Source organism: Taudactylus pleione, unplaced genomic scaffold, assembly GCF_031769625.1.
Source record: "Taudactylus pleione unplaced genomic scaffold, aTauple2 ptg000005l, whole genome shotgun sequence".
Classification (NCBI taxonomy): Eukaryota; Metazoa; Chordata; class Amphibia; order Anura; family Myobatrachidae; genus Taudactylus; species Taudactylus pleione.
The window spans coordinates 20961582-20977460 of record NW_028284408.1 but is presented as its reverse complement, the minus strand read 5'-3'; the positions used below and the strand labels follow the sequence as shown (position 1 = coordinate 20977460).

At 42.6% G+C, this 15879-nt stretch overlaps 1 protein-coding gene across 1 annotated transcript in view; it reads right to left on the bottom strand.

The window, feature by feature from the left end:
* Positions 1-15879, bottom strand: part of RB1 (RB transcriptional corepressor 1) — a 262129-nt gene that overhangs the window by 26822 nt on the left and 219428 nt on the right. Inside the window, exons 21-25 of the mRNA XM_088444859.1 lie at positions 13432-13536; positions 12054-12167; positions 9113-9279; positions 5528-5558; positions 902-1035 (exon numbers count right to left, since the gene is read on the bottom strand). Coding sequence (XP_088300985.1) covers positions 902-1035; positions 5528-5558; positions 9113-9279; positions 12054-12167; positions 13432-13536 — 551 coding nt within the window. The remainder of the gene's footprint in view (positions 1-901; positions 1036-5527; positions 5559-9112; positions 9280-12053; positions 12168-13431; positions 13537-15879) is intronic.

Below are 15879 nucleotides of genomic sequence, written 5' to 3'. Positions count from 1 at the left end.
ATTATGAGCTAATATATGCCTATCAAGAAGAGACCCAGAGCTACTCAGTAATGCATGTACAGCTTGTATCCCTGGGCTTTTTTTGCGGACCATGTTTAGAAAGTTAACAGCTAACGCACCCCGAATATAAATATTTACCATTGAATGTTTTTTAGCATTACATTTAATATAAGGGTTGAATCCTTTAAAATGTACGGGAGTGTCTTGATGACTGATTGAAAGCATATATAGCTGTATTGGGATATGATTGACATGAGATCACCTATCTGGAATTTATAATAATATTGTTATTTATACAGGATCTCTCCCAATAGGGTTGATTCAATTGTTTGTGCTCCGTAACTCCCGTCTAAAGTGGGCTGCAGTGAATACAATTGCTTTGGGTGCCCAGCACTTACCGCAGATTTCTGCTCGCACCCTACTGAGGTGTAAAATAAAGCTTTAGGGCTGGGCGTGAGCACTGGGCACGCCATAACGGCATCTTAACGCGGCTAATTGGGAGAGAGAATGCGCAAAATACAAAAACTTAAGTATTAACTAGACTACATTTGGGTTGTTATTACATCATCAGCTTTTGCAACTAAACTCTGTTCTAGCTTACTTTTAAATATTTATTTACCTGAAATCTTGAAATGTCGATCTCATAATTCATTTAAAATAAATTACGTGTTCCAAAACCCAGATTATGGCACATTAGTAAACAGTTAAAAGCCAAGTGATACCCCCTTCCTGCGGTGCCACCAATGGTGTGGGTTCTCTGCGCTATCATCTTTCAGAGATGTTAGTAAGCAGTCAGCACTATTTCTAGTCAATTTGAATCAACCACTCTTAAAAAAGTCATAACTGCAATTCCGGTTCCTCCCTTTATGCCTACAAATGTGTATAAAGACATTAATCATACCTTCCATCTGCTTCATCCTGCCCATCAAAGCGGAGTTTCTTCAGAGGTTTTGGGACTGTGCCATCCGTAGGTCTCTTGACAGGCCGCTCGGTGCTGCTCACCATTTGGTTGATTTTCAGAAATTTTTCTGCTGTCTGAAAGAAAAAAAATAATTCACTAACCTCAGGCAAGTAAAAGCTGTAAAATGTAAGAGGTACAGCAATGAGAGGCTCCACTATTTTATGCAGACATATCTTAATATTTGAAATCTCCAAAGTTTTATAGAAATTCACTTAGCTGCAAAATAAGCAACAATGTACAGGGCACATGCTATTTTAAAACTAGTCGCCAGTAGGGATGCCAATCCCGGGATTTTTTTTTCAATCCCAGAATCTGGAATTGAAAAACACTCAATCCCAGGATTCCTGGGATTGAGTTGTTGTGCAATGGGGCGGGCAGGCCGACGTGGGGCTGCACAGCATGAGCGCAAGTGCTGCAAGTATTCAGCGCTGTCCGGCGTAAAAAAAAAAAACAACTAAAAAAAACCTGCGCTCACTACTCCCGAAATCCCGGGATTGGAAGCTCCAATCCCAGGATTCAAATCCCGGCAATTTAGGTCAACATCCCTAGGCGCCAGTCAACCTTTTGAAGCTAATGGAGAAACTAGTCCGTTCAGCATTGTACACTAGGTAGAGCTGTATTTTTGAGAAGAAAGGGGACAGGGATTTGAAGACAAAACGGGACTGTTTCTCCATTACAAAGACAGTTAGGGTGTGTGATCCAGAACATAAATAAACGTAATACACCTATGGTATCGGTGAAAGACATCAAGAACTATGCATTACATGGAGTCATAAAATAAGAGTTACCTTTGTTAACTCTTTTTCTTCGAGGTCCATGGGGTCCACAGCCATTACTTTGGGTATGAATCCCGGTCATCAAACAGTTAACACAAACGAGCTCTCTGCTCCCAGGATCCACCGGGTTTCCTCCTCATATACCCCACCCCCTGCCTCAGGTAGCCAGTTCGTTACCAAGCTCAAGCATGCAGAGACAAACAAAGGGTAAGAAAGAAAAGACCCATACTTACGAGTCCAGACTCTCAAGAGAAGAAACTACGGAAAACCTCCCCCAGAACTACAGGTGCTTCTGGGTGGGTGTCCTGTGGACCCCATGGACCTAGAAGAAAAAGAGTTAACAAAGGTATGTTATACCATAACTCTTATTTTCTTCTTCGGGGTCCACAGCCATTACGTTGGGGATATCCCAAAGCACTAACCCTACGGGCAGGGACGCTCCTGACTCTCGGAAGAGAGGAGAATCCTACGCCCTCCTGAGAGGCAAAAGTGTCAAAGGCATAAAATTTGACAAAGGTATGGATGGAAGACCATGTGGCTGCTTTACATAATTGCTCAGCAGAAGCACCCTGGCGGACCGCCCATGATGGACCTACCGCCCTAGTAGAATGTGCCGTCACTGAATCCGGCACACGCATACCAGCCTGTGTATAAGCCAATGAAATTGCCATGCGAATCCACCTGGCCAGTGTCTGTTTATTGGCTGACCAGCCACGCTTATGACAACCATAAAGCACAAAAAGTGAATCGGACTTCCTCCATTTGCTTGTGCGTTTAACATAAATTCTCAACGCACGGACCACATCCAGGGAAGCCTCTCCTTGTGAGAGACTTGTGCCCTGAAATGCTGGAACTACTATTTCTTCATTAATATGAAATTTAGACACCACTTTCGGAAGGTAACCCTCCCTAGTACGTAGTACTGCTCTATCTTGATGAAATATTAAGAACGGCTCCCGGAAAGAAAGCGCAGCTAAATCCGACACTCTACGTGCAGATGCAATAGCAAGGAGGAATACCGTCTTTGCTGTTAGCCACTTGATGTCTATTGAATTTAAAGGCTCGAACGGAGGAGCCTGTAAAACCTTCAGAACTAGAGTCAAGTCCCACGGAACAACCGGGGAAACGAAGGGAGGCTGAATCCTCAACACCCCCTGAAAAAATGTCTTTATATCCGGTCTCAGAGCAATTTTATGTTGAAACCAGACTGAAAGAGCTGATACCTGTACCCTTAAAGAGGCCAGGCGTAGCCCTTTTTCCAGACCGCTTTGAAGAAAATCCAGCACTCTGGATATCAGGAATTTATGTGGATCATACCCTTTCAGGACATCGGCTACTGGGAAATGATCATCACCCTCCTCGGAGCTAGACTCCTGCGAAGAGTCCTGTGCCTGTTCCTCCTCGGAGTACTCACCCATGTAAGGCGGTACATGGCGCCTAGATTTAGGCTGCTTTGGCTTGACAGCCTGAGGCTGAAAACCCCCCCGAGGATGATGCCATAACCTTACCAGCACAAGGGTCCATCCAAGGCGGCCACATCATGGGCATATAATGCATCTGCTGAGGCAAACCCCAAACCGGTGGTACCGGGGCAGCCAGCCGTTCCGCCACCTGAGCCATAACCTGAGAAAATGATGCCCGAGGAGGCTCAAGGCCTGAAACAGGCAAACTTAATTGGTGTGCTGGCTGTCTGAAACAGTTCCCACAAAGCCCATTTTGTAGAAAGTCCTGTGGGGACAAACCGGCCTTGCAGGCTACACAGGATATCAGCAACGGGGCTCCCGCCACCTGACCCTCAGACATATCAACTATGCAAATTGGTTCTGAGTGTATATGTGCTGCTTTCTACTCTCAACCCACACACCTGTAGCAAGGGAAGGGGAGAGACAGCGACAGTATACAGGAATTACAGTTCTTTTACAGAAGAAACAGTATCCATAAACAACAATCACATGTCATGCATAAATACTCTGCGAGCCATATGCATATAAGCTCTCACTACCATAATCAGCCTCAGCTTAGGTAGGATAGAGCCCTGTAAAAACCTAGACCAGCAGTAGGCAAGGTATACAGGGAGACTGCCCAGCGTCCCTCTTGTAGGAGCAGCGTTCAGAGAGCAACTGACATACACTCTGGCTGCCCTATATGGAGGCTGGGAGGAGCAATCCACAATCAACTGTGCCAGAGGACTGAACTAGTGTGTGGATTGGAGGAGGGGCCGCCGGGGAAGCGTACCTCCCCTATGCTGCTTGGACCTGCCTGGTAAACTGACCTGGCCGCCGCCACAAGCCCCGGCTGGTCAGGAACATCAAATCCCAGCGGTCTAGGCTAGGAGAACAAGCCGTATGCCTCCTGACTGCAGCGCGCCTCCGGCCAGTCTCACCTCCAGAGGCCGGACCGCCACCTGGTCCCGGCGTCAGCGGCCGCCGCTACCACCTGCTTACCTGCCATCCCCTTGATCCGGTTGCAGTCCAGGGCCAGAAAGCCCCTGCCGAATCCCCTGCCAAAGCTAGCGGTGCGGCGCCGGAGGAGGTAGTTGCAGCGCGTGGCCGGTGCGCCTCCCATCAGGCGCGAGGCTGCTTCCAGGACAGCTCAGACCACCCGCTGAGATAGAGAGTAAAACTCTTTTTTTTTTGTTACTCGTCTGCAGGACTGCTCCAGCAGTCCCACTGTCTATGTGGTGAACACACCAAACAGGAAGAACTAGCTACCTGAGGCAGGAGGTGGGGTATATGAGGAGGAAACCCGGTGCATCCTGGGAGCAGAGAGCTCGTTTGTGTTAACTGTTTGATGACCGGGATTCATACCCATAGTAATGGCTGTGGACCCCGTGGATCCCATGGACACCGAAGAAGAAAAAATAATTTTAAGAAAAGCCATGACTTAAGGGGCCTGTACATCAGCAACCAGAAAAAAAAGGTCAACAATTCTGCGTCCTCCTCCCCCCCCTACCCCACGATTTCACGATACCCCAATCTGCGCCTATAGATTACAGATAGTTTTCAGTGATCTGCGAATCATTTTTAGCAAATAACAGGTCTGCCAGTCGTGAAATGAGTATTATTTTCTTTTAAACAGGTTTGCATTTTATTATTGTTATTTTATTTTTTATACTACTTTTAAGTTAGGGATCAGGATCATTCTTTACATATGTAATGTGTTTAAACCACATTATATGACCTCAATGGGTTATACTCCAGGTTCCCAAAAGGGGTCCTCAAGGCTACCCAACAGTTCAGGCTTTATAGTTATCCATGGTTGAACACAGGTTGTTAAATCAAATTGACTGAGGTACTAATTAAGTCATCTGTGGTCAACCATGGGTATCTCTAAAACCTGAACTGTTGGGGAGCCTGGAGGACCACGTTTGGGAACCTCTGGGTTATACAATTGATATACAGACAGGTCTAACAATTAGATCCTACTTCAGGGGTTCCCAACCACGGTCCTCAAGGCACACTAACAGTCCAGGTTTTAAGGATAACCGTACTTAAGCACAGGTGACTTAATTAGTACCTCAGTTATTTTGATTTAACCATCTGTGCTCAACCATGGATATCACTAAAACCAGGACTGTTAGTGTGCCTTGAGGACCGAGGTTTGGAATCACTGACCTACTTTATGGGGACATAGCAGAATAAACATTCCCTGAATCAGTATGTCATGGGCTCCTACACTCATCAATAAAACAGTCCTTATAAACTGTACAGTTGACATGTGGACGTATGTATTATATAATTTACCTCTCTGAAAAAGCAAGAACAAATATAAAAATCACAATAAATCTTACCCCAAATGGTTCGCCAATGGATACTAAGAATCTGAAAAACAACAATAATTAAAAGCCCATCAATACTACACAACTTATAGAAATAAAATAACTGACTATAAGACAAGTTTTCCAACGCTTAAAAGAAAGACTACAGATGTGTCCTCATACATTCTGGCTGCAGTCGCACCAAACTGCCCCACTTGTCTTTTTTGCCAGAAAATACAACACTTGTATAACTATATTCAACTGAGTCTTTGAATCTATATAAAAATTGCTACAATGCAGCGGCTGCGGCTTTTTTCCACGCTAAGTTCCGCTTTGCTTCGTATACAGACTCAGCCGCACACAGATATACAAGTGTCACAGCAAATCAGCAGTGTCTCCTGGCGTGTTCTAATTGCATCACATTGCGCTAAGACACATTTTGGGCTGAAAAAGACACCTGGCGCTAATAGTCACATGTGACCTGGCGGATCACTCCCGCCAGGTGTCGCATGGCATATTGAGACTCAGGGCCGGCAACAGAAATCTTGGGGCCCTGTACACTCAGGTTTTTGGGGCCCCCTATCCCCTCTCCTAGCCTGTCAAACCCCCCCTCTTCCCCAGCTACTGTGTATTTCACACACGGACCCTATTTCCCAGCCCGTGTGTCTGTCACCCCCCCTCTTCCCCAGCGCATGTGTCTGCACTCCCCCTCTTCTCCAGCTCGTGTCTGTCACGTCCCCTCTTTCCCAGCCCGTCACACCCCCCCTCTTCCCCAGCCCAAGTGTCTGTCACCAACCCCCCTCTTCCCCAGCTCATGTGTTTGTCAACCCTCCTCTTCCCCAGCTCGTGTCTGTCACACCTCCCCCTCTTCCCCAGCTCATGTGTCTGCCATCCCCTTCATCTGCAGCTCCCCACACTCACAGCGTGACTCTCTAGCCCAGCCCGGCCCTGGCCAATACTTACCTGCAGCGCTGCTTGTGTTCCTCAGGCTTTCCTGGCTGGCGGCTTCTCTCTGATACAGTGGTGTGATGTCATGCACGCTGCGCCAGCCCGGCCTTTCCTCGGCAGGAGCTAGTTGTGCCGGGTGCCCTTACACAGCAGGTGGCAGAGGCAAGGGGGACACAGGCATATCAGGAACCCAGTTCACAAATGTTTGGGGCCCCTCGGAATCTCGGGGCCCGGTACAAGTGTCCCCTTTGCACCTCCGTCTCCGGGCCTGTTGAGACTAGATGTATGAGGACACATCTGTACAAAATACAGTTGTGTTAACATTGCGTAATGTGAAAACGTCCATATTGTGGTAGTGCCCACATCTTGAAGGAATTGTAGGTATGTTAGCAGCAATTAGAGGTGGCTGCACTTTATAACAGATTTGTGCCCTTCCTCACACAATCATTTTCCAAAAAATATAAAATAGTTAGAAATGTGTGAAGGCAGCGGGTGATTACAGGGCAGTACTGTGGAGTCGGTGACTGTTTTGAATATCTACTGAAATACCGTCTACGCTCAGCTGCTGGACTATGATAAATTATTATTATAAGTTATTTATAAAGGCACCACAAGGGTTCAGCAGCACCTAGCAAAAGGGATAAAACTGAAAAGAAACAAGTACAGACTAATACAGACATTATATACATCCATAATTAAAGTGTCCAGTTAGCCTAATTATGTAAAGATAATATAGGGGAGAGTGCCCTGCTTATACAACCTTACAATCTGTAGGGTATATGGGAGGACACAATGAGGAAAAGAGGGCAGAGACTGCAGTGTTAGGAAGGGTGGTAAGATCCAATAAAAAATAGTTTCAACTGCCAGTTCAGGAGGCTGGATGAATGGAGCGAGGGAGGGCATTCTAGAGTTTAGGAGTGGTCCAGGAGAAATGCTGATTGTGAGAGGGTGAAACAGATATCAGAGAGGGGTAATTATATAACAAAATGAGGCTGGAGATGTATAGAGGAGCAATGAGATTGAGAGCTTTGCAGATGACAGAGGAGTGGTATTGGGAGCCAGTGGAGTGATTGGCAGAGAGGAACAGCAGAGGCAGAGCGATGAGGCGGGTAGCAGGATTGAGGATAGACTGGAGAAGGGCGAAGCAGGAGCAGATTACAGTAATCAAGCAAATAATGAGGACATGAATGAAGGTTTTAATAGCTTCTAGGGCCAGATTCTTGAATGATACTGAAAATATTGCGGAGGTGGAGACAGCAGGATTGTGAATGTACCACTGTATGTGGGGTGAAACACAAAGGGCAGAGTCTAGGATTAAATATGTGACTTGAGGGATGAAGGAAGTCTTTGGATGGGGGAAAGACTTATGGCTCAATCCTATTAGCTGCGAAGTGTGCGAGTTGCCCTTGCAACGGAGTAGAAAATCCGGGAACGGAACCGCAACTCGTCCCCCTCACGGCACAATCTCACCCCGGCCTTGCACATTGCTGCATATAGCCACACTTACTAACGCCTCAAGGGAACTCCAAGCTAATTGGACTGAGCCCTTATTGTTGCTGCTGTCCCTCTTTCGGTGATCTCTCCAGTATTCTTGTAGCATCAGCTGCCGACACAACTTCAGTGAACATGTCCTGGTTCTATGTACACAGTGAGCATGATGACAAACACATATCAGACCTACAGCTACTGTACTCCGAGCTGGCAGATAACCACACGAGTGCCAATTCAGCACACAAGGGAAAGTCTTCTCCAGAACCAGAAGTGGTATTGAAGGATAGTTGTGAGGGTGTCACTAGGTGACTAAGTAGTTTTACAAGACTAATCCAGCTCTACCACCAAAAAGCTGCCTGCCTGCTACCAAGCATAGCACTGGTCCTTAGGACAGGGTCTTTGGGATATAAGCCAACACCAATCTGGAGGTGTTACAGCAACATGACCACACATACCCATAAATAAGCAGATCAAGGTGCCAGTGGTAGGCGCCTGGGAGAAGTGGTTATACAGTAGGTGGCAGTGTAGGAGCTTGTGGAACAAGTGTTGTCAGGAGCTGGTGTATGAACTTGGTGGTAGCAGCAAGTTACCTGCCCAAGACACTGTAGGAGGGAACCAGTAACAGTCAGTTACTGACAGTGGGAGGGAGTCACTATAGCCTAGCAGTGTTGAAGTTGGACCACTCAGGTTGCTCAAGGAAGAGTAACCGTTAACGCAAATCGTGACTGATTGGGCGAATGAGGTCACCTGGATACAGCAGGGATGGACACTGAATACAAACAAAGTTTGTCAGATGAAATGGAAAGTAAAGATGGCCCTACCCAAATGCACTTACAATATAGGTAGCTTGATGGCGCTGCAGCATGAATGTTATGCAGTGGTGGCCATCGTAGCTGTACAAATTACCTTTGTGACAATCCACAAATATGACATTGTGAAAGCAGGTACAAATAGAGTTAAATGCTCTCTATGTGAATTGGACAATATTCATATTATTTGAAACGAATTGAAAGAGAGGACTGCGGCATTTCTGTATTGTACCGTCCTCAATTTGAAAATAACATACTACTAAAGATCATTGTGAAGCAGCTGACACCACAAGGATGCAGCAAGGTAATGTGCCACAGGCTGATGTTTAGACACCAGAGCGAGTATATACATTTATAGAGCACAACAAACCTAGTCCGTGGAGTCATTTTTGTTGGGGAAAGTAGTCCATCAGATGATTTATAGGGACTTTTTAATGGGGAGACATAGATATTATTTCCACCAGGAATTCTTAGTGGCGAATTTGCAAATCTGTAAGGACTTCGTGGAATGTGAGGAATTGGAGACAAGGTGGGGAGCTGGAAGAAACATAAAAACTTGTTAATCCAAAATTATATAACAGATGAGGATTCCACTTCAACCGTTCTTGGGCATTAGGAGTTTGTGAACACTGCAGAATGTGTTTAAATAATATAAAAAACAGAATTTCTGCTGTGTGAATAAAACTCACTAATGTCTTGGAATTGTGTTTAGATGTATAAAATACATGGTTTAAGTAGAACAAGTATTTCAATGCACCACAGAGCAGGAATTTCACAGTACATTAAAAAGATAAATCTGTGCGCAAATTTGCATTAGGTATTTCTGTATAAATGAGACCATATAGCCAGCTCTACAGCACAGGGAGAGGGCAGAGAACTCCTGGATATAAACTGACAAAAATACAGAGAGATGCGCTGATACTGTCTAATTAATGTGCTATATATTTGGTTAATAATCATGAAACCAACATAAATCTAATGAACCAGTTCATATGAAACATCAATTTCTACCGAATTTAAAATACATGATATGTACACATTCACACTGTAAATATATATATATATATATATATATATTATACACATACACACACACACGCGCAGAACACTGATGGCCCGGCGCTCTATTAACCCCAGTCAGGGTAGATACCTTGCTCCAGGTGCCCTCAAAGGTGGAGCTCACTTCCCTTGATATAGCGGCACTCAGGAGACTCCTTAATGCAGTGAATTAATAGACACTTTTTCACCGCATTAAGGAGTCTCCTGAGTGCCGCTATTCTATTGCTATATATATATATATATATATATATATACACACACACACATACACATATACACACACACAGACATATAGTCATGGAATACTGTGACTTAATGTGTTATTTATGTATCCTTTCCCAGTGTTGATAGCATACAGGTGTATTCAGCCTGATTCAGAGTTGTATGCTATTCCGATATCTTCGCAGTTGAGTGCATGCATCAAGGTACATTATCATAGTCGCTCGTAGTGACTATATACTCACAGTGAGACTGTCAGGGAGCGTTTGGGGGAGGTGACAGGGAGTGGCGGCATAGAATGTAGGTGTGTCATGACAGTTTCGGGGGCATGCCACTTCCTGAATCTGCGGTCCCGACTGCAAGAAATATGGCTTACTCAGGACTGCGACAATTGACAGATCTGTGACCTTTGCTGCGTTTTTGTACGCAGATGCTTGAATTTGAAAAGCCCTAGGTGGACGTCAGAATACATCTCCCGGCAGCTGCAACATTTGCATATTTCTGCATCGCAGCTACGTACACATACACAGCAGTAGCAGCATTAGCGCACAACCGTGAATCAGGCCTGTAGTCCCAAACAAAGTATGATACTATACATTTGAATTAAAGGGTGATGTTTCCTGCACGGAATAGAGAAAAAAAAGGGGAATCTGGCACCAGATCATTTTTAGAGGAACGTCCAGTCCTCAGTAAATGGAAATTCAATAAATAGCACAGTGCAGTTGTTTCAAAAAGATATATTATATTGTGCACCTGAAGCTTACTTAAGCTAATGAACGGAAGATTGTGATCTGTTGTCCCATGCGGATACCACTATGCCTCATAAGGAAGGTGCATGCACTCTGTTACCTTCTCCAAGTGCATACTCACTACTGTCAGATGTGCTGAACACATGACATTAGCTTCAGCATTGGTCTGTTTGCACCAGATAGCACAGGGAAGTGCACAACAGGAAGGAGCACAGGACTCCAATTACAATTGGTATCATAGTTATATACCTTTTTGAAATAACTTCACTTTATATTTATTGAATTTCCATCCACTAAGGACTAGACGTTCCTCTAAAAATGATCTGGTACCAGATTCCCCATGTGTATTACAATATATCTATCATTGTGGGATTTTAAACAAAATGCTGTCTATGTACTCTGTAAATTCAGAGCAAAGTGTTGACTGGTAGAAGGCTCAGAACAATAGAATCTGAATGCAAAATGCCAGAAATTCCTTTTTTTCTCTATCCGGCGTGGGAAACATTACCCTTTAATACAGGTGTATAGTTCCATACCTCGTTTGGGACTACAATCAATATACACCTGTATGCTATCAATAATGAAAAAGGATACCACTCCAGTATAACTAACACATTAAGTACAAATACATTTTCTTCTCATAATTTCTTATATTGTTGATTCTCTTATCACCTAAGTTCCATAAAGCCTGTGTTTAATGTGTACCCATCATCTACACTGTACCTTAGTGAAGGCTGCCAGTTGTGGTCCAAGTAAATATTCACCTTATTATATCACTAGGTAATAGTTATATCATTGGGGCATGATTCAATGGGTCCTACTAATGGTCTATAACAGTGGTTCTCAAACTCAGTCCTCAGGAACCCACACAACTCACGTTTTCCAGGTCACCCAGCAGGAGCACAGGTGTAGTCATTACTCACGGACACATTTTAAAGATCCACAGGTGGAGCTAATTATTTAACTTGTGATTCTGTGAGGAGACCTGGAAAACATGTACTGTTTGGGGTCCTGATGACAGAGTTTCAGAACCTGTGGTCTATAGACTATAAGCTTACAAACAGGGCCTTTTACCATTTGTTTGTTAACCCAAGTCTTTTATTACCCTTTGCTCCCAATAGTTGTGCCATATGTTGGTGCAATATGTTAATAATAATGCACTGCATTCTCTTACATAATGTTTCAGCCCAGCAAATATCCGCCTACACTATGAATAGCTGACTGACTGCCGGGCTCACATTAAGACACTATAACATTAAACAGAAAACATACAAATGATCTCACCAAAGGCGAAGCATACTGCAAGATATTGCTTTTTAACTTCTGCATGAAGACCAGGTTATAGAATACTATAATAGAGTCATGCATCCCTTCTCGTATCAGTACATGCTTGAATGTCTGGAAAAACAAAAACATCTAATATAATTTAAAAAAAAAAAAAAAAAAAAAAACAATGGACCTACAGATCGCTGTAAAACGTATAAAAAAAAATGACAAAGTAGTTTATGTACATGAGCATCCCGATGATTGTGGGAAATAATAGATCTTTGAATGTGGCAAAAAAAACAGATTATTATTCATGTTCTGTTCTTTGTTTAATTAAGGGGTCTTTAAAATATCACATCTTGTAACACAGTGATGCTGTGGATACAGTGGTGACTTATACATATTTAGTCATGTCACTGTGTACTACCCTTTGAGGTAAGCTTACAGTGGTAACTATTAAAATAGGAACTGAACTAAACTGTTCATGGCCCAATAGCTGCGGGCACTAACTTGGCACAGGGATGTTAGTTAGCACAAGGGCACAACCATTTCCCATGCATTAGGACTTTTGAAAACATAAATCTGAGCTATGGCACAGACAGATTTAATGCTTTCTAAACATATTTTTGCTTTTTGGCATTAACTACACTAGACTTTGTATAATCTGCCCATATTTTGTTCACCAGCAATACCCATGAAAAGATGTATCGCAGATAAATGGCTAGCATAGAGGAGGGGGCTGGGAAAAAGTGGGCGAGTTAGGAGAAGTTTCGAAATTTCAGCTGTATCTTTCCTTCCAAAGTTGGCGGGTGGTAAGTATTGCACCACAAGCCATGAGGTGACTGCCCTGGTAGATGGACATTTGCAATGGTACAAAAAGGAAGATACCTGCGCCTTTATTCCACATCTTAATGAATGTTGGTTGATGTTTTTTATATATACATGTATTTCATGTTGTGCTTAGCACAGAGGTTCCCAATCACGGTCCTCAAGGCTCCCCAACAGTTCAGGTTTTAGATATATCCATGGTTGAGCACAGGTGATTTAATTCGTACCAAACGTCAAGTTGATATAACCACCTGTGCTTAACCATGGATACCTCTAGAACCTGAACTGTTGTGGAGCCTTGAGGACCGCGTTTGGGAACCTCTGGCTTAGCATGCTCTTTGAGCCTATTGTGCTCCTGCAACTTGGTTTGGTAGTATAGTTGAATAAGGGGGTTTGCAACCCAAACGCTATGTTTGTGTGAGCTGGGAGAATTACATCACAACCATTAAATTTACTGTACAAAAATAAATGCAGTGGTAGAAAAAAAAAGTACAAAACGACAAGGATATAAAGTTCAACTATTTTTTTTCTTAAAAGGTCTGTGCTCTCTGCAATTAAAACATCTTACCTCTTGGTTTGCGTTTGGGAGGTTCTTATATGCCGTTACAATAGTCTTGAATCTTAAATCAATGTTCTTAGCTTTACAAATGCCATACATAGAACACATCATGATCTAGAAAATAATGGTGGACATTAATGACACCTAATGACGATAATGTTATACATTTTTTAAAAAAAAAATATAAGGCTTGAATAAACACCAGTGAGATGAGCGATAAATTAATTATTATCCTACTGTACAAATTGTACATGTGAAGTACCTTTCATCTCTCTCAGCCAACCAGAAATGCTGGAGGGCAGATTATCTACCTACACTTATATGTCCAATCCTAGTTTACGGTTTTTCTGTACAGCTCCAATTCGTGTTAGCACTTATATAATTAATCGTATTATATTATAGAATTACAATACTATTGTATCATTACATTATAGGACAGAGCAATGCAATACAGAAGTGTGTAACAAAAGTCAATCACACATCTTTTATGACAATATCTACTGCTTCGCTGCCATATTAGATTTTTCTTTAATGTATACTATGACGTTTTCTTATTAGAGAAAGTCTGATGATTAATACCAAACACATTTGCACAAATCAGAAGTACATTGGTGATATCATTGCTGTACATGTTGATGACAGTCTTCAGTTGTATAAGTGATAATATATTGGCACAGTGGGACTACGGTGTCGGTACACATAGCAGATGTCAGCATGCGCAGAACACTGAAAAAAGAGCATGTATTCTGATCACTGATCCATGTATTAGTACACATTATGGTGCAAATAGCTGGATTTTAACTTGTACTGGTATGTAAAAGTAGAAATTGTACTGGCATAGAAATCCATGATAGATCACAAACCCTATTTACAAATGGTACATTGTACTGGAAGTTTAGGTGAAATGAATACTGTGTTTGCAACAGATAGAATGTACAGGAGATTTCCTTATGCCCACTTGGCAAATCTACTAAATATATACAAATCTGAGAATTTATGACTTATTACTCCCCAAAAAATACATACATGAAACATACCAGTTATTCTATAAAGCCAATGATTTTTTGCACATTTAATCTAAATATTAAAACTGTACATTATAATATGTGCAAATATTGTAAAACAGTTTAAGACGTGTTATCATTCTAAGACTGGATGAGTTTGTTACTCCAAGTACAAATGAGGAGTTTAGGGGACTTCTCATTCGGCAATGTATCCCACTAATGTTTGTGTCATAGTAAATGTGTACTTACAGTGAGGTTTCATTATGGAAACTAGTAACATAATCTCACTTACTAAAACAGTGAAAAAGAGTTCTGCGTGGAGGCAGCATAATCTATACACTCTGTGTTAATGACAATCATTTCTGCCTGGCTTCTTGATTAAATGTCCAGTTTTGCTAGATGTGTCTCACTAGAAACTGTTTTAGCTCACACTTATGCAGGACCTATAAAGGATCTAATCTTATTGTGATTTATTACGTGTGCTGTAGTACAGTGAAAGCAAATGAAGTGTCCTGGAGTGGTGGCAGTTAATAGAAATTAGTTCTAGTATAAAGAAGGAGACAAATGAGTTTTATTGCTTCTTATATTGTTTTCATTGGACATCCTGGCCTGGGAAACTCAGAATAGCCAGTTTTCTCACTCCTTTCTGTGCTGTGACTCTCAGTATATGTGTCACACCCAGTGATTATCTTCACGTGTCTAATTTGTGATCACTGCAGACTACATTTTAGGATTACGCTCCTTCCTTCGCCTCTCACCCCTCTTTGGAATAGCTGATTTTTCACCAGGTCAATGCACAACTGTCTTATCTGGTTCAATAAATGCATCAGAAAAATCAATGATATCTTGGATAATAGCCACTGTATTCCTTGGTAGCCTTACAGCAAAAGCCTGAATTTCAACAGGTAGTCCCTTTGCATACCTGCAAGTGAATTATGTTACCTCCCGCTACAAAACAGATACCACCAGACTCTGGACATACTGTAGTTCCTGATTCTCTGTGTGCACAATCCCTTTTCAAAGGGTATTTATGTTCATTCTCAACATTTTACTAGTAACTGAAAAGCATTATCTACAGTGACGTAAAGGGTTTCAAAATCCTCTCTATAGTTCCTTGTTAACGAGAATACCTATAAAATATATTATAGATGCTAGTAGTCCACACAAAGTTCTGAAAGATTGTTAATACAGTTTCCACACCATACTGGAAAGGCTGCGGGGAGTCAGGTTCTTTTTTCCATATTATGTAGCTCGGCCTTAAAATAGCTCTATATTGGAAAAGTATAACAGGCCTTTTATAATAAGTTTTATTTAGGTTCGTCTCCAGAAATATGGCTGCCGCATTGTATAACTCTTAAAGTAAAAGGGGATTGTTCCGGCGTTTCTTTTATAAGAACACGGTCAGCACACTCACTTAATAGTCCAAATCCACTGAGGAGCTTACCTGTCTCGG